The sequence below is a fragment of the Papaver somniferum genome, chromosome 3 (genome assembly GCF_003573695.1).
Source record: "Papaver somniferum cultivar HN1 chromosome 3, ASM357369v1, whole genome shotgun sequence".
Classification (NCBI taxonomy): domain Eukaryota; kingdom Viridiplantae; phylum Streptophyta; class Magnoliopsida; order Ranunculales; family Papaveraceae; genus Papaver; species Papaver somniferum.
Window position 1 is genome coordinate 181,739,625 of NC_039360.1, and position 19,923 is coordinate 181,759,547.

General features: G+C 38.1%; 2 protein-coding genes across 2 annotated transcripts; both read right to left on the minus strand.

Moving 5' to 3' along the window:
- Positions 1 to 2,843: 2,843 nt before the first annotated feature.
- Positions 2,844 to 4,012, minus strand: LOC113361945 (oil body-associated protein 1A-like). The gene is made up of 3 exons (XM_026605014.1): positions 3,850 to 4,012; positions 3,357 to 3,760; positions 2,844 to 3,218 (listed from the first exon to the last, which is right to left on the minus strand). Exons 1-3 carry the CDS (start codon positions 3,966 to 3,968, stop codon positions 3,043 to 3,045), a joined length of 699 nt encoding a protein of 232 aa, XP_026460799.1. The 5' UTR covers positions 3,969 to 4,012; the 3' UTR covers positions 2,844 to 3,042.
- A 3,688-nt stretch (positions 4,013 to 7,700) lies between these two features.
- On the minus strand, positions 7,701 to 14,781 carry LOC113358202 (phosphoglucan, water dikinase, chloroplastic-like). The gene is made up of 19 exons (XM_026601733.1): positions 14,448 to 14,781; positions 13,752 to 14,346; positions 13,564 to 13,650; positions 13,331 to 13,462; positions 12,886 to 13,011; positions 12,627 to 12,805; positions 12,369 to 12,453; positions 11,869 to 12,036; positions 11,724 to 11,776; positions 11,260 to 11,459; positions 10,999 to 11,117; positions 10,612 to 10,682; positions 10,339 to 10,456; positions 9,963 to 10,049; positions 9,790 to 9,876; positions 9,636 to 9,712; positions 9,383 to 9,545; positions 9,173 to 9,284; positions 7,701 to 8,833 (listed from the first exon to the last, which is right to left on the minus strand). Exons 1-19 carry the CDS (start codon positions 14,624 to 14,626, stop codon positions 7,929 to 7,931), a joined length of 3,543 nt encoding a protein of 1,180 aa, XP_026457518.1. The 5' UTR covers positions 14,627 to 14,781; the 3' UTR covers positions 7,701 to 7,928.
- Positions 14,782 to 19,923: the final 5,142 nt, after the last annotated feature.

Genomic DNA, 19,923 nt, shown 5'->3' on the forward strand with positions numbered 1-19,923 from the left:
ATGTATGCTATGGTGTGCACGAGACCGGATATTGCACATGCAGTGGGAGTAGTGAGTAGATATGCAAGCAACCCAGGAAAACAACATTGGGAAGATGTGAAATGGATTCTCAGGTATTTGAGAGGTAACACAAACGTACCATTGTGTTATGGAAAAGGTGGTTCTATTTTGAGGGGTTATGTGGATGCAGACTTCGCAGGTGATGTAGATAAAAGGTGAAGTACGACCGGTTATGTTTATACTATGGGGTCAGCTGCAGTGAGTTGGAACTCAAGGTTACAAAAGTTGGTGACATTATCTACTACGGAAGCGGAGTACGTAGCGGTGACGGAAGCGATCAAGGAGATGATTTGGTTACAAGGATTATTAGCTGAGTTGGGCAAGGAACAAGGAGATAATGTTCTGTTTAGCGACAGTCAAAGTGCTACACATTTAGCCAAGAACTCAGCCTATCATGCTAGGACGAAGCATATAGATATCCGTTATCATTTCATTCGGGATCTCTTAGAAGAAGGAGAGTTGAAGCTCGAGAAGATTCTTGGTTCGAAGAATCCGGCGGATATGTTTACCAAGGGAGTTACATCAGACAAGCTAAAGCTCTGCAAGGATTTAGTTGGTCTCTCAGAATGAGGATCTGGGAGGGGAGCCGCACTAACAAGGAAGATGTTTTAGCACCGTCAATCCAAAGTTGAAGAGTGGAAGACAATCAATAAGTCTTCAAAGTGGGAGATTGTTAGTTATTGAAGACTAATTAATTATTTCCTAAAGTTAGCCGTGATTATTTTAGGAAAGGGGTTTCCTAAACCGGTTAGGATTCTTGGTGACCAAATCTTGTAACCTATATAAATAGGTAGTTAGGCCTTGTAGAATTTGTGCATTGTGTAGAAAACGATTAAGAGATCGGTGAGAGATTTCTTGTATAGCTTTTAGGTCTAAAGCTAGGATTTCGTTGTGAGAGCATATTGGTGAGGAACAAGAGACAAGGTTATCGTCTCGGGTAATTGTTGCGGTGTAACCAAGGATTTGCTGGGATTCACACGACGTTGTAATCGTTTTTCTTCATAGTGGATTTGAGTTGGTGCGACTCAAAGTGGACGTAGACAATATATACAAGTTGTATGTATTGGTCGAACCACTATAAATCTTGTGTCTTGTGAGTTGATTTATCTTTCTCGTATTATTATAGTTGCTTGCGCTTGGTTTACTTATTATTCATCATAATATCTCAAAATCCGTTATTCCGCGGTTGTCAGTGATTATTCCCTAAGAAAATCCTGACAGTTCACACAGAGAACTAGGAATTGGAATTGTTGCTTACAGTCCTTCGGGAAGAGGATTTTTTGCCTCTGGTGCAAAAATGGTTGACAACCTAGCCGATAACGACTTCCGAAAGGTCTGTGCATAATATATCTGATTTACAGTTGAAGCATGCACATTTGGTTGTTTCCTAGAAAAAACAATGTACAAGTGTTTATTTCTTAATATCTTGTATCAGATTTCGTTTATGTAACTAATACTCGTTTCACGTTTATTTTAGAGCCTGCCGAGGTTTCTACCCGAGAATCTTAAGCAAAACAAAAATATATTTGAAAGAGCGAGTGAGTTGGCTTTAAAGAAAGGGTGCACCACTTCCCAACTTGCATTGGGGTGGTTACATCATCAAGGAGACTTTGTTTGTCCAATTCCAGGCACAACTAAGATTGAAAACCTTACTCAGAATATCGGTGCTTTATCTGTGAAACTAACAGCCTCAGAACTTGCTCAACTTGAATCCCTTGCTTCTGCTGATGCAGTAAAAGGTGACAGATATGGAGGAGCTTATGCAAAGACTTGGAAGAATTCAGACACTCCGGAACTGTCTTCTTGTTAGAGGGGTGAAAGATTCTTTCGGTTTGCATCTGCATACATTGAAAGATAGGTTATGTTGTTTGTATTTCAGCTTCCTGCTGTGTTCTTTGTTTGCCTTCTAGTGACCAACTGTTCTTTGGATAATGCCGCTTTGTTTTATGACAAGACAAGACATTTAAGTAATTTGCTGTTAGTATATGAAATATCGGATTGCTACATGTTACTGTTATTTTTCCTACCTAATTACACTTCATTTTGGAAGAGTGGCTCAAGTTTAGCATAGCACAGTTTGGGAATTTCTCCTCCGTGCTACTCTTAACCTTTGAACCTTCAATGGCATACCCTCTTTGGTTTGCAACATCAATCAAAGCATTGATCTTCACTTGGAAACTACCTTAAATTTGAATTTGCTCTTGCATTTTTCACTATTTTCCTCTGAGCTGAATTTGCCTTTGTGCTTTCCACCTTGGTTATTTTCTCCTCTGCTTTTCTCGTAATTTCTCTCTCTTTTAATATGAATACAACCTCACGGTTTTAAAAAAAAAAGTACACCTTCATTTGATTATGTCATCTTTTATTGCTAATTCTGATACCAAGCCATTATTAGTAAGAATCCACATTCCTTTTATTCTTTTTGTATTTCAACTGCTTAAGCTAAGACGAGAGTATTGTATAGTTCGGGGATGCATTGCATTTTTTCTTTATCCATCAAGATGTGAAACTAACTATCCAAGTCGGGACAGCCGGACAGGGATTACGTTGGAACTACTATCTACATCAAGAATGATCTCAAGTGATTTGTTCTTCTCCAACAGGAGCAGCCCAAACAAATACGAGTCCTCAGATTTGTTATATGCCACTTCTTGAGGAGTGGGAGAAACAGTCGGAATTGAGTTGAACTATAATTATCAAATAAACACTTTTCTTTGTTTTGTTTTTGTGTACTCTTTGATTACTTTCCTTGTTGGTTAGAAGAGATCACTAGGACACTAAGATCGACCAACGCAACCACCCATGGATATATTGTTCAAAGTTCCGCAAGCAACAGTACATAGTGGAACAAAGGTGCACAACCAAATAAACAAAACAAAACAAAAAAAAACTACTATTTACCTAGTCTGCAAGACGAAATAACAACTCTACAGCTACATATTTATGAGCAACAGCAGCAGGATAAAAACTTAAGTAGACACTTCAGACGAAAACCCTGGGCACAGATTCCACAGGCTTGCAATCAGTCTCCCTCAACACAGTCTTAATCCCTTTCCCTCCACCATTCGCCAGATGATGTATTCCATGCTCAGGTCCCTTCATGTAGGCTCTGTTCTCTCTTTCAGCATCAAATGATACATTGAACCGTTTCTCCACATCTACAAAATATATATATATATATATATATATATATTCATGTTCTCGTCATTACAGTTTAAGTGATTAACTGCAAGAACGCATCTTGGGCAACTAAAAACATATCATTAAAAAAAAAGAAAAAAAAAAGAAAAAAGTACCTTTAGCAAGATTGTCATGGAGCTGACCGTCTCTAGTGAGGGCCATCATGATTTGAGGCAACCCAAGAGGAAATGCATCACCTTTGTCAACCTGCCAAAAATGGATCGTCTTGCCATAAGTCTTGGCAACCTTATCAAGATCTTGACGCTGGATAGGACCAGGCACACCAGGCATGAATAACACACCACTCTTCACTTCATACTCGTGGGAGTGCCACAGTGGTTTCTCGTTGTCTGGGAGTGTCAAGAAGAGATTCTCAGATACGATGTACTCGAGACCGATGAGTCGTGCATGAGGTTCTGGGCTGTCGTAGATCAAGCACTGACGCATTTCTTCGTTTTGATGTGCGCAGAAATGGTGAGATTCAACTTGCCTAGTCATGTCGTACCCATAGAAATGAAACCTATTGACATAAATTACAAATACATCAAAAAGATCAAACTTGATGAAGGATTTAGACGGAGAGAGATACTGGGATGATAGATTACTTACGCGCAGAGGTGCTGGTGAATTTTGTTAATAGGGCCAAAGCCTTGGATAGCACTCGTTGCCGTTTCAAGAACTGCTGTTCCTGTTTGTGTTGGTTCCCCTGGTACTTTCGACGTTGCCATTCCGATCTAACTTTCAATTTTCAATTTGTTTTTTCTTATCTCTCTCTCTCTCTTTCTCTTGGATCTCTTTGTATGGTCCCTGTCTATATACAGATGATGCGGGTGTGGATATGGATGGCAATCCCTTTCTGCTGCATGAAGTCTGTTCTCGTGTCATTAAAAATTATACCTAGACGTGTCAACACTAGTTTTACAACGTGGCAGACATGTAAATCTTTTCCCCTGCTTTTCTTCACTCCCGTATTGACTCATATTGTTCCATACACGTGGTATAATCCCCAATGTAAACTATTCTTCTAGCTCTCTTAGGAATTTTTCTATCTTGAACTTTGTCGGAACTAGAGATGGGATTGTTCAGCCCTTTCCCTACGTGAAGGGAGTACCAATATGAAAATTGTGCACCATCAGTTGGTTTCACAATTGGTACTGATGTTTATAGAAATGAAAATTGTGCACCATCACTTTAGCATCTTTGCCACTCGAACGCCTTTGACAAATAAAGCTTTCACATTCAAGATTTCATCCTATTGGTCTAAAAAGACCTTTTCTAATGCGAAAATTTCCTATTGGTCTAGAAAGACCTTTTCTAATGCAGAAGCTTCCAATGATGTGGACACTTGGCATAACTTTTACATCGAATATTTAACTGTCCGTTATTGACGGTGCTGACAATAAAGTTGGTGGACAATACTTATGTTAAGATTTAAACTTGGATTATTTAGTTACGGCGTGTTTACTCTGATACCTAACCGTACCTGAGTTAAGGTGGACAAATACTTTACTTCAAAACTAAAGATTACGGCAATATAAGAAAATCAGATTTTTCTGATTATTCCATTAATAGGAAATCAGATTTTCCCAATTATTTCCAGCTTAATTAAGGAAATTGTGTTAGTATGGAAATCGTGTTACGAAGGAAACTGGGTTTTCATCTTTTGTCTATATATATAGAGACTTTATAAACTGTACAACTTATTCAGAAAATTATTAGATTACAGCTTCCGTCAAAATCAAGGCAGCCATAAATCAACATCAACTCAATGAGTTTGAAAAAGAAACAACTATTGCTAGGAGATTGAGGCTGAATCTAAGAAAGAAGAAATTCTATGCAGTATTACGTTCCATCAGATTTAAACACAACCATATTTTCCAAGAAAGAAGAAATTCTATAATCCATGTTAAATTCAGAGAAACAGATAAGAACAGGGAAAATTGGTTTGTAAGCACAAGAAAAACTCCAAAGACATAATAGGTTTGTCTATATTCTCTTTACATACAAGAAATATTTGTATCTGTACTGATTTTCCATCAAATATTTTGCTTACTGAACAATTGAATTACACTGACAGAACAATCAATGGAAAAAGAAAAAACAAATAAGAGATCAAACGAAAAACAATCAATGCAATATTTTCTTAAGTTAATAAAGAACCAAAATCATAAAATTGATCTTTAAACAAAACACATCATATTTCGATTTCGTTAATCGATAACATAGTCTGATTTTTTATATTTAAAGACATTGGATCAAAGAAACTGAGAAGTGATATTTAAGAAAAAACGGAGCACCTTCACCAACTTCGGGTTGATCGCGTGTGTGGAAGAGGGGAGTAACGGGTTGGGCAAGTCCGTGCCTGATCCAACACCCATCTCAAGTTCTGCTGCTTTTCCACCCCAGTTGTTTGCACCCAACTCCCTGAGTTGATTATCGGACTCAGTATCCGGATCAGTTAGGCACTCAAAACAGCGAGTCACCATTGTTCTCAAATCTCATTTTCTTCTTTATTTTTAACCCATCAAATCTAATTCAAAATTTGACATCTCTGCTGCCATCAGTGGTGACGAGCTAATTTTGAATCATAGTTGGTGGGAGAAAACTGAAATTGAGTCAACTGTTCATCTTTAATCAGATTCGACAAAAAAAAAAAAAAAAATCAACGGAAAACTAGATGGGGTATAGACAAATCTGTTTGTAGCAAGGACACGGTTCTTTCCTCCTAGACCTTTTCTCAATTCATCATTCCTCTGAGTTCGTTGGTGGTTGTTGGAGTTGTACATCTCCATTCGGAGAAATAAGGAAAAGGAGATGGAGACAATTGACTGGAAAATAGGTAATTAATGAATATAATCTTATTTTTTATTTAATCTTTTTATTTATGGGGCCTACACATAAAATAAATATAGGACCTCGTATCAAAAAACTCATCTTCATGAGAATTTTAATCCTCGGAACTAAAAGAAAATTGGTTAAACGGGGGTCTAAAATCCCTCCTTCATATTTAGTAATTGATCCCTCATAACTTGTAAGACCCTACTGTTGGAGATGGATTTATGCCAAACGGAGGTCAAAAATTCTATGTATCAGTAAAAATAAAGAGATACACCCTGTCTTGGAGATGCTCTATTTGACGCTTGGTTAGCATGCCTTTCAATATTGACTTACGTGGATAAAGAAGTGAGAAAACAGTAATCTTTTTTTGGTTAGCATGCCTTTCAATATTGACTTACGTGGATAAAGAAGTGAGAAAACAGTAATCAAAAAAAGAGAGTTTAGATAGGTAAACCGGATATCCTCCTCTCTTTCTTTAACGGTTTTACCCCGGCATAATGATTTTTATAGGGGATACAAATACACCAATCGAAAATACATTATAGGCATGGTCATGGGATAAACTCTCTCATAAATAATGGTTGGTGTATTTATCCTATTAATCTAAAATGTAAATAAATAAAAACCCATATTTTATACCGCATATTTCTATTTTTTCTCCGCTTATTTGACGCATTGAGACGGGGAAGTACAACGCCCGCAATACCAAATCAAAACTGAATCGTCACGGGGCAGGGTGAATATCCCGCACACACCAAATTATCGCCATGGGGAGAACACTTGGCAACGTACGACTTAAAATGAATAAGAAAAGATTAAAAAAAAAATCATATTCAATTTGGAATGAATTCGCGAGGACACTTGGCAACGTATGATTGATTTAAAAAGAATAGGAAAAGATAAAAAAAGAAAACCGAATTCAACTTGGAATTCGCAAGAACACTTGGGAACGTATGGTTGGTGTAAAAATTACAAACTCAAAAGGAGAACCTAACCTACCGTGTTTGGAATTTATGGAAGTCCAAATTCAATTTGAAAATCGAGTATCTACGGTATAAGAACTCTTTTTTCCAAATTAATATCTAAAGGGGAAAAAAATCCACGTATTTTCTGCGAAAATAAAATGAAAAAATAGATTAAATATACCCATATTCTTCACCTATTTAATGTGTTTGCCCGCCACACCATTCAAAAATGCATCGTTACGGGGCGGGGCATAGTCCCGCGCACACCAAATAAAAACTGCATCGCTACATGACGGGGCAAAGTCCCGCACACACCAAATCAAAAATGCATCCCCACGGCGCGTGGCGACTCCCCTCACACACCAAATCAAAAATGCATCTCCACGGTGCAGGGCGAAGCCCCGCACACACGGAATCAAAAACACATCTCCACAGGGCGAGGCGAATCCCCGCGCACACCAAATCAAAAATGCATCCCCAAGGGGAAGGGCGAAGCCCCGCGCACACCAAATCAAAAATACATCCCCACGGGGCGGGACGAAGCCCTGCACACACACCAAATTGAAAGAAATAAAATGCACCGGGCACAAATCTTGTTAGTATTAGTACCAATATAAGGCAGTTTGTTTCGCGACCCTATCAGTAAGCACCACAATATTATAGAGAAAATCCATTCATTTCTTTCTTTCTTTCTAGACATGGTAGAAAAGGTGTTCCTTTATTATTTGATGATGAAACTTTCACAATTGGTACATGTTTTTATGATATAACCTATATATTGAGAGGACCTTTTTTATACTCTTCATTCTTCAGTTATTGTGGAATAGAGAAATCAGAGAAGATACCAAAAGCTGCACAATGATTTTTTGAGCTCCTCCTGTATGTTTATAGTGGCTGGGGGCGTGTCTGCACAATGTAGATATCCTTTCCGACAATACAACCCTCTACATCCTGTGGGCACCCAAACTTCTGCTCAAGGAAAAACCCTATAGAACAGAGACGCTGCCCAAGTTGCTGACGGAATATTCCGTCAATGGTTAGTGGCTTTTGACTGTAATCGACTGTCAAATGTATTACCTCCCCATCTGCCGGACCTGCACCAAGAACTAGCATCTCCTCACTGAAATTTGCAAATGCTAAAGTTCGTACTTGGCCGTCAAATTTTCCGGACGAAAGTCTCCATGGAGTTCCACGGGTACCTGAAGCTAGGGTTTCACCAAGCCCTGGTGCAATCTCGGCTTCGACCACATTAGGGTCACGGTCTGTTGGACTTAACGTGTGTAGCACAAAGGACAAATCTGGTGACAGCATTTCCTGTACAAGTACTGCCATCGTAGCATTCTTCTGTGGTACACCAGCAGATCGCCGACTTAGGACTGCTCTCCTGGTATAAAGAGATGCCCAAACTCGGGCGATAGAGTTTTCAAAAACGGCAGGGTTTGAAGTGCTGACATTTGGGATGGAGTCGTATAATCCAGCAGCGGACATTCCTGCTAAGTCCTCAACGTTCGCACTCGATCTTACGATCAAGCGAGCATTGCTTGGGAAGATTTCTGTTATCTTGTTGACTATTTCTGCAGAGGGTTTCTGGGCTGAAACCAGTTCTTGGAGCTGAGAACATATTTTATCGAGTTCACCTCCTTCCATTTTGGATGTTTCAGCCTGCTCTAGAAGTGACAGAAAAGCTTCAGTGGATCCACTTTCCTCTAATGCTTTCTCCATTGAACCGAAAGGTATTACTGCTCCCAAAGGAACACTAAAAGAAGCCGGTACCCCTTGTTCACTGTAAACTGCCATCATTAATGATGAAGTCAGCTTAGGTATTTTCGTGTACCCATTGATCCTTTTAAGGGTATACATAACAAACAAGCGCATCAATACGAAAAAAGAAAAAGAGTAATTCATTCAGAGAAATAAATAAAGGATCTAGTGAGGTAACTCTTCTCATTTATAGGTACCTCAGTTACGAACTACTGACAGGTAAAAGAAGTTTAAAGCAAATGACAACAAAGAGAGAGACATGATGCCCAAAGATTTTAAAATTAACATTGTAGGCAAAGAAAGTGCATGCAGAAAATTTTTTGCAAGGAAAGAATATACGTTGTAGTTTGTACACCAAGAAGATTTACCTTTTTCAGAAAGTGCAGCCAAAGAAGCCAACTGACCACAAGCAGCAGCCTTTGCACCAGAAGTTTGGGCATCCGCATCTGCGAGTTCGAGAACTTCTGCAGTGCCGACATTCTGAAGTAAAAACAATTTCCCGATTAGCAATTTGATAATCAAATGAGAAGAATAAAATAGAAAATGTTAACCAATAAATCAAGTATAACAAAATGTACCTGGCTTGAGGAAGGCACTAGGACTTTGGACAATGACAAAGACTTGGCTACTAGGGAATCCTTCGGAATTGAAGCCCCACTTATTTTGATATCACGCCAAACCTCTTTGCCCTTGCTCAATGTTGATGCTGATAGATCAACACTTGTAGAGGATGCTTCCAACCTGAAAGACACCCCATCTCTCAAATTAACAAGGAATTCTATATAAAGAGCCAAAATTTGCCTTCAGAGAGGGCTATGCCAAGAAAATAACCTAACAGATTCTCCGTCAAGATTTTGGATGTCAGCAATCTTGTCATCATCTTCACAAGTCACAAAAACCACCTTTTCCTGCAAACCTCAGAGAACAGTATGATGAGTGCACAATTTCATCCAGTGATACTGTAGAGTGAAAGTATTAGACTTACTTGCCGGGCCCTCACACCAAGATGTGATAAATGAGGCAATTCCTGTAAGAGTACCACCCCAACAATGTTGTTCCCTGCAGCTGTAACCTGCAAAAGTTGATAAATCAGATTCAATGGTGTATCCATATTGGTACTGGTTTACTTATCCAAGTAGAAAGAAGAAGAGTCGGAACCTCCTCGTCTCCATCAGCTTTTTTGACCACTAGAATAACAGGTCCTGTTATAGATGACGATAAAGACCCGGGAACAATCCGCTCTACCTGGATAATATAGTAAAATTTGGTGTGTCATTTAGCAGAGGTTTTTCGAAACTTAACTACTCCCATGAAAGCTCACATTACATGGAAGCTATACATAAATTAAACAAAGACAACCTTAGAATTTCATGATCCAAAACAAACGGAGAAAAATTCAACAAAAGAGTTTCTTATTTATTGGAGGACTTCAATATTTTCTGAAAGAAAATGACAACTGGATTACAAACATCATATCTAGTCTTGGGGAAAAAATTGAAAAATACCTGAATTTATGGAAAAAATTGAAAAATACCTGAACAAGGGTCCCAACAGCAGCTCCAGGAACAAGAACGTCCCAACCTTGTGATCCTACTGTCTTTCTTACAGATTTCAAAAGAATGGTGCAAAGTTTTGATACCTGGAAAACAACTCTAAACATGGCAATTGCAGGCAGATAAGTTAGAACGCAAGTCATAAGTTTATTTTTACTGATATAGTTGAAGATTTATATAACAAAATCCAAGATACAGCGGTGCATTAGAGGAGTTTTATCATCAAAAGAAAAAAAAAAAAAAAAAAACAGTACCCTGCACGAATCTCAGCCTCAGTATACGTCCTCACACTATTTTCAGGAACCCCAAGAGCTTTCCCTAGCACCTGCAAGGGTCAGTAAGGGCCTTATCAGCACCTTTATTCTGCTGATCTAGCTAACCATCAAGATAAAAAAGACCATCCAACGCTAAGTCGAAGGTGTCAACGGGTGTCACACTAGCTGTTACCAACTGGAGCCAAAACTAGTTAGTCAAGTTGTGTGAATACGAATTCTGGAAACCAATATCATTGCCTGAATCCAACCATCATACTTAGGGCATCAGAACTATAGCACAAGTATTGTGCACATCAACACCTTTAGATAAATTTGGATGAGGAGCCTTGTGCAAATAAACTCCAGATAAAACAAGGAGATACAAACCTGTACTCTATGAGGGAAGATACTAAGAAGTGCTTCCAAATATTCTTCAGTTAGCCTTCTTGATCTATCAAGAGTAGCCTTGAGCCTCAAGGCCCATATAGTTTTTCCATCCTCACTGCCTGAATATAACAACAATACACACAAAAAACAGGGGTATATTCGGAGGAGTAAAAAAGATGCTGATGTGAGTTGTTTGTGAAACAACTGAAAAGTATGCTTAAGAACATGCTATTGCAAACAACAAGTAACACCAGAATGTACCTTCTTTTACAGATAGACCTTTTTGTTTCCATGCAAGGAGTTCATTCTCAATACAGATACATTCCTTTGACTTAAAACCGGAAAGTCCCAGTTGGCGAATGCCAACAGTAAGAGCATCAAATGGATCATTCCAATTCTTTAACCCTGCAGTATCTGCAAGCTTAGAAGATCCTCCTATAGCTTCAAGTGCATTGAGGAACCTACCCACAAAGACCAAAATATTTTAGTCACAGATGAGCTAGGCAGCTAGCTGACTGACACGACAAACTCAAACCCGTGTCTTACAGAAACAAGCATCTAATGTCTATAGTGATGTTAAGCAATCAATACTGTTCCAATCAATCCCTATGGCCTATAGTGATGTTATCGATGACCACAATAATGCAGTTTACCTGTTGTTTTTGCCATTGAGAAGCTAAAATGAACTTTATCAAAGTTCGAAAGGGTAGAAAACAAACATATACCTGCTTAAAAGTACAAAAGAGTAGTCCTCAAGGCCAATTTCGGAAAGGCGCCACTGCATAAAACTCAGTTTTATTAATACCAAAACATTCTACCAGACACCCACTGCATTAGAATATTAGGCAACTATTATTATCTCTATCCTACCTTTTGACGGGTAGCTATCGCAGTATCAGGGGCATCATTTCGGATGCCACTTTCAAGACCTTTCAAAAGTGTTGCTCTCAAACCCATTAATGATTGTAAGGTCTTCACTAATATATCAACTCCACCGTTGTTCAGGAAATTACTTGAGTCGTCCAACTTGTCCAAACTCTGTAATACAAATTAACTTGATAAAATCGTCTGATTTCCTAGGATGAAACTCTTTTGGTGTCAGTATTTAAAATACGTATTGAACTATTATATTAAAAATGTCCACTGTAAAAGGAAAGCAAGAAATTAAAATTTAATGTATACTAAGACTCCAAAGATCAAGAAAATTTGGAGTTCCATATATATTAACTTCAGGTAAATTTCACAGCATGATGGGCTGCCAGCACCTATGCATACAAATATCTTACATATCTGTCTTTTAGAAACATGTCGACCCTTAACCTGCTTAAATTGATAGAGCAAAGAGCTAACAACTTAACATGAAACTTTACCTTCTTGCACTCCAGAAATAGATTAAGCGCCGTCAAGCTCTGTCCATCCAACGATTCCCTGATCGATTCAAGTTGCTCGGCAAGGCTAAAATAGTACACGTAAAAAAAATTCATCGACCACTAAAATTAGATGCGTGAGAAATTTCTGTAATCAGCTACAGAAAGCTAGCATGTGCATTTCGAACCTACATACAGTGACTCCAACAATGTAGAAAATAAGGATCCAAAGAATAAAACTAATGTAAATGTCGTGCTAACCTGCCAGCATTAAAGAAGTCTTTAAGTTCATGATGAAATATCTTAAATTGTTCCACGAAAGCCCCATTATATTCTCCAGGATTCTTGGTAATTCTGGCAAGCATTGCTTCTGTAGCAACTAGATCTTCAGGCCCAGCACAACGGTGAAGTTTGTTTTGTATTGTGTGCTTGATTTCTTGCTGAAAAGAGAACTAATCAACAAAACCTCTCAAACTTATAGTCATTTTTGATTTTTTGCATTTATTCCATTAGATACTACCTTGAGATCATGAGGAATATCGTTCCGATGAGCAATATCTCTAATTCGAGTTAAAGGAACCGATGCAGTGAATTCCGATTTGAATGATGGCAAACATGGATGAATTTTGCGTATAACAAGTATTTCCTGCAACAATAAAGTAGTACAAGAGAGAAAACAATTAGTGACGGAATGTCTGTATGGCAGGAAACCAGCGGCATGCAAGAACAGGAGAAAGAGCATATCGAAAACGATTGTGGTACAAATGCCCATAACGGAAAGCATCACATCAAGAACCAGCTTGAAATTGAACGAGCAAGAGTTAGATTCTACCATTAGGTTTGGACAAATTTGTTTGCCATCATTCACAAAAACAGACGAAGTAGGTTCACAAAAAATGATAGCAAAGTTTCCAATTTTATGTAAACACTAGAATCTAAAATGTATCAAAAAGAATGTAAGCAACCTGAGGCGACGCATCTTTCCTGGACGAAATTCTTTCAAGTTCACGAAATATGAGCCTTGAAATTTCAGCATGTCTGTTTGGCCTATGGTGTCCACCATCTTCAAAGCATGGTATTTGCCCTGTGTTTATCCACTACATCCAATAAAAAGATTTTGTAAGACACGTTGAAGGCACAGAACAACCAATTCCAAGAAACTCTTTCAGGTAAAAATAAATCTTAAAAAGCAATTAACCTTCAAGTAGATAGAAGCATATATAAGAGCTTCCAACCGATCCTCGTTTTCGAGATTTTCAACCAACAATTCACGCACCAAGTCTAGCTGCATAAACATTTGATAAACAAAAACGTTATGCACAGAATTAAAAGCATAAAATCTACATGAACATTAACTTATATAAGACTGTAACAAGCGAACAATACCTTCCTCCACCAATTCCTCGCATTTCGATCACCTTCCACTAATTTTAATGCACACCCTTGAAGACCACTAGTATCCCACCCTCTATGTGCCTCCCTATTTCCATGTTCATTCGACCTCATAAATGAGGCAGCCTTCCCCTGCCATTGTTCTACAAATGGACTAGCTGCACCTCCTTTAACAGGCTCCCCGACTCCAACTCCGTTACTACTTTGTGTCTCTACTGCTCCACCATCATTACTAGTCCCATCCAGTGTTGATAGATTGACAGATTCTCCAGTGTTGTTCCAATGACAAATCATTTGAAAGAAGCCATCTTGTGGGAGAGTAAATTTTCTATTATCACCACCTTCCCATACCACATTATTCTCATCTTTCCCAGCAATCACAAATTTGAATTCAATTAATTCACCCCCTTTAGTTTCAACCTCACTTACCCAACCTTTTTCTGTCCAATTCATTTGTAATTTCTTCTTCCATGATCCAAATTCTTTAGAAGAACCCAAAATCCCAACACTTTCACCAAATTGTACTTGATGATTCAACAAAACCCTCAGCTTTACTTTCCCATTATTCCCCATCTTCTTTTCTTCTTCTCTAGAAAAAAAATCAAAATTATAAAATTCTATAAAATAAAAAACTGTTTAATTATATGAATCGGAATAAAGAATGAGAATGATTATTGTTATTATTATTACCTTTTTTCAAGAGATGAAACGCTGCAAGTGATTCGAAAACCTAGATATTTCTGAGAAGTGAATGAGACTCTATTATTGCGTTTGTGAAAATTTGTATTTGTGCAAATCTTATTACGCCATTGATGAACAAGATTATCGTTTTTACAATTAGAAGACTGAAGTAAACGAAGTGAAGCCATTGTTTGATGTAACACTAACTAGGGTAGTGAAAGAGAAAAATAATAAAATTAAGTATTGAAAATGGCCATGGAGGTGTGGTCTGGTCAGACCCAAATCTCTCTTGGAAGATGAGTGACGAACTGAAGGAGATGAGTTAGTTATTTATGGCTCGACACGTGGAAAGAGTAATTACGAAGGAAGAAGAAGAAGATGACGAATCCCTAAAATGGGAATCTGTAGACAGAGTCACGTGACAAGTAAGGTACAGGGTTCTTCTTCTAGGCTCGGGTTAACTTCTGAACGTTGATATGCTGCTACAGCCTACAGTAGGTGGGCGGGTGCAGTGAATTTGAAGAAAGTGAACTCGAGAAACACGACATGAGCATGGAGACAGTAAATTCACGTCGACACAGGGAATATCTAGCAGTGGATGTTCACGTTTTTATGCGTCATGGGAAGTGGGAAAACACTAACTTCTTTTTCCCGCGTCCTAATGGTCTAGTACGCGTAAAACTCCATTACTCCATGGGACACTTTTATCGAAACAAAAAGAAAATGTTTCATCCCACATTTGGTAGGCATACGATTTATAAAGGAGATATCAGTCCTGCTAAGTAGTATACCATTTCATCGATCCAACGATTAGGATCGGTGCGATTTTTTTGTCCTATATGAAATGGTATCAACACTTAGTAGAACTGGTATCCCTCTTTATAAATCATGAGTAGGCCTAACCTAAAAGTCGTTCATTTTTCAAATAATTTATCTGCTTATCCTAGTCATCAAATGCAATGCTTTGTGCTGCCTACAACAACTCTTGATATTTTTGATAAAGTCCAGCGGGACTTTTGGTGGAGCAAGAAAAATCCTAGAAAATCTATATATCCTAAAGTTTGGCGTAAGATTTGCACTCCTAAGAGTATTAGTGGCCTTGCCGTTAGAAACCCTCAAAGGGTGCGCACTTCTTTATTAACTAGGTTGGCCTGCGAATGCTTCATAACCCTGATGACCTTTGGGTTAGGATTCTAAAAGGGAAATGCTTTCCTGGAGATAATCCCATTCACAAACATAAAACCTATCAAACCTCTTGAATTTGGAACGGTATTAGGAAAGGTCTGCACATAGTGAAACAAAATAGCATTTGGGAAATCGGTATAGGAAGGTTTTAAATCTTGGTTTTCTGATCCATGGAAGGAATACACTGCAGTCTTTAGTATTACATGCTGGCACATTTGGAAATATAGGAACTCTGTCCTGTTTGATAAGATAGCTCCTGACCCAGTAAATTGTCTTAGGCTGATTAAGAAATCCCTCGTTGATTGGGATATTGATGTTAGTATGAGTGGTACTCTCAAGCAAAATGGGGTTTCACGAATTAGTCAACCTATTCAAACTGTAACAAGGTATACTCATAATATTGTGCATGTTGATGGGTCCTATGATGCCACCACAGGGCATTATGGAGTGGGGATTATTTACTGGTATAATAATGCAATTTCTGATATCAAAGCTTTTTCAGGAATTACCACCAGTGCAGACTGTGCAGAGGCGATTGCAGTAATGAGAGCGGCGGTATGGGCTAACGAGTTACAACTTGAAGATCTAAGAATTCAAAATGACCGTAAAGAGGTGACTTTATTTTTGCAAAACAAGCCGTCAACTTGCGACTGGAGACCAAAGGCAATACTTTCAGATGTTAAAAGTCTTTGTGGCAGTGCTATTAGTACTAGAATTTATCATGTTAATCGACGACTTAATCGTGAAGCTGATGTTTTGGCTAAATGGGCTAATCAAAAACAAAGTTGTATCTCGTATAATTATCCACCTCACAAAGATCTTAAACGTAAATTGATAAACGGCATTGTAAGAGATTGGGATATTACTCTGTATAATCCGTCCTAGCTGTTAATATAATTCTTGTTTATTTTAAAAAAAAAATCCTTGGCTAATTTTTTATCTTTTTTTTTAGGATTGCATTGAAGAAAACCAAACGAAAATAAACAGATAGATTGTTGTCATGCCATCAGTACAGTATATTTCCTGTTATGAGTTTGAGACAACAACCTATTGGTATTATTAGGTCGGTTTCTGTGGGAGGTAGTATAAAAGTTGTTTTGTCGTGCCACATGGCATGACAAACTAGTTTCCCCATTATGGTAAAACTGGCAAATTTTATTAAAATAGTTATTGTGTTTAAAAAATTATATTGTGTTTTGTGAGACCCTTATCAATTAAAAAATTAGTTATTTGTGGGGGACCTGGAAAAAATTAGTTATTTATTAAATTTTATGAATTATATAATATTTTATGGGGTCCCCTTAGGCCCCTTCCTATGGGTGTGACAAACATGAATGTTTGCCATTTAAGCACTCACTATGGAGGGGGCAAAATGGCAAACTGGCATGGCTAAGTGGCAAATTTGCCACTTAGCCAGGTCAGGTCAAGTTTCTACCGAACGGTCGAGTCCCGACCGCTCGGTCCAGTTTGCACCGTTAGGTGTTTACTACACCGCTACCGGGTTTTATAAGACCGGCCGGTTTAGTTTGCACCGCTGAGTAGAATCTGATCCAACGGCCATAATTTTCCCCTATAAATACCACATTCCTCTACCATTTTAACTCACACCTTCTCTTCTCTACTCTTCACATTTGTTAATCTAAAACAAATTTCATCATCTAACTATTTCATTCACTTGTATTGTATAATTTCTTTAATATGTCTCAATCTAATACTCAATCTAAACAACAAAAGAAGAAGATTAGGGGTCCAAAATTTACCGTAGCCGAAGATGAAAGCATTTATAGAAACTATGTGTTCTTTACAGAAGATAGTATCGATGGTGCCAGTCAACAATCTACCAAGTTGTGGGATAACATATTTGCTAAGTTTCGAAACGAAACTATGAACATCAACGAGCGTGATGAAAATGGATTGTCCGGTCGCTTTGTTACAATAAACGCCCAAGTTTCCTAGTATGTCGACGCTCTAATGCAAGCTGCTCATGGTCGAGAGAGCGGTCTTGTCGATGTTGATGTCGAACGAAAGTGCCGAACTGATTGGCACCATAAACATGGGATAAATTTTGCTTATGAAAGTTGTTATCATATTTTGAAACTGTTGCCTAAATATAATCCAGAAGTGTTAGCAAACATGGAGAATGTACCTAAAAGTTCACCATACACTTCTTCACCTTCAACGCCAGCTTCACAACCATCTCAATCATCTCATCCCCTTCAGATAATCCATTTTCTTCACCAGAAACCACCAGAAACAACAATTCCAACTTGAATGTCAATACTGCAATTAAGAGAAAATTATTAGGAAGAAATCATGCAAGAGCAGTGAGAAAAGCTGCCCAAGAAGGATAAACAAGTGAAGGAGGTAGTAGTACTATGGAAACTTTGATAGAGCATCAGAAGGTCGTCGAAAAACAAAGAGTTGTAAGTCGCAAGTTCTTGACTAAGGAGATGAAAAAACATCGACTAACTCAAGAAAAAATTGTTTCAGACTATGACAAGAATAAAATTCTAAATGCAGACACCAAAAAAAATGAATGCCAGACGATTGATGGTATGGGAGATGGATATGTACAGGTTAACAGAGGAATTAGAAGAAAAAAGAAACAAAAGAAACATGGAAAAACAATTTGGGGTTCAAGCTGAAGATGAGGATGATGAAGACGACGATGAAGTAGTGCCACTTAATTAATTAATGTATCAGCTTTAATTTTAATGAATATGTAGTAGTAGTTTGGTTATGGTGAATGAAATTGTTCTAATTGTTCTACTTTTTCATTACATTAAAACTTAAACTAATTGTTCTAATTGACAACATCCATGAAAACATTATTAAGCCTAACATCACATACGAGTTATTAAAAACTCCTTAAGAATTTGGTAATGCGCTTCGTATTCGAAATCTTTTCGTTTCCATCTTCGCCACTCGCCTCGAGTTCGTATTCCCAATTCAGCATTGGTCTCACCTTTAAGACGGTATCGAGTGACAATCCTTTTCATAGCTATACAATCCATAAGCTCTTTTTTGATATCCATGAATCGGCAAAACAAAGCAGCACGATCCCGGTTATGATGATTACCTGTCTCTGTGCAGAAGGCATCATGAATTTTACCCAAATAACTCATACTAGGTAAACCGTTCATCCGTCGTTCTTCACCTCTCTTCGGGTAGTGTATTACATGGTTTCTACAAAGAGATAAATCTTCATCTTCAGTGAATCAAGGATCATCCATAATTTAACCAGAAAGTATAGAAGTTTTTGTACAGAGGTGATGTGTGAGTTTGAAACGGATGAAGTGAAGGATTTATAAGGAATGCTAGCGGTTGAGTCTAGACCGCTAGCGATTAAGTCTAGACCGCTACTTCTAATGACCGTTAAAAAATTAAAACTTAAAAAACAACTACAAAACAAAATTATGGAACAACAACTGAAACTTAAACAATTTAAAAAAATAAAAATAAATAACAAATGAAACAATAATAAAAAGCAAAAACAAATGAAACAAACACTACTCAATTCGTCCCCCATCTCTCCCAAACTCATCCCACAGATTCGCGCTGAGATCTTCCCTCAACTTGTTATACAGAGTTCTGTTCTCAATATGACTGGTCATTTGCGCATAGTTCCTTGCAGGTAATCCTCTAGCTGGTATAATCTCAGGCCTTAAGTCTTCATCCTGATGGTTAATCCAATTCTTATTACGACGAGTCTCCTGGGTAACCATGTTATGCATAATGATGCAAGTCAGCATAGTCTTATGCATTTCACGAGCACTTAAACCACGATAAGGCCCACAAACGATTGCGAACTTCCGCTTCAGATTCCAAAAGCCCGCTCCACATCTTTCTCAGATTCATTTGTTTACTATTGAAATACGAGTATGAACAACCCATTTCACCGGCAGGTGGCTGACGGTAACATTGAACTAAAGTTGACCATTTTGGAGAAATTCCATCTGCAAGATAATAACCATGAGTGTAGTGATTCCCGTTGATACTGAAATTTACCTGAGGAGAAATTCCATACTTTAAATCTTCAAACAAAGGCGATTTGTGTAAAACATTTATATCGTTTTGAGATCCCGGGAGACCAAAAAAAGCGTGCCATATCCAACAATCATAAGAAGCAGCAACCTCAAGGATCACTGTTGGTTTTGCGTAGTGACCCTTGTACTGACCGTACCAATAGGTAGGGCATCCGGTCCATACCCAATGCATGCAGTCAAGACTACCCAGCATTCCAGGAAATCCCCTTTCCTGATTCTGCTTTAATATTTCTCTAACATCTGCATCAGTTGGT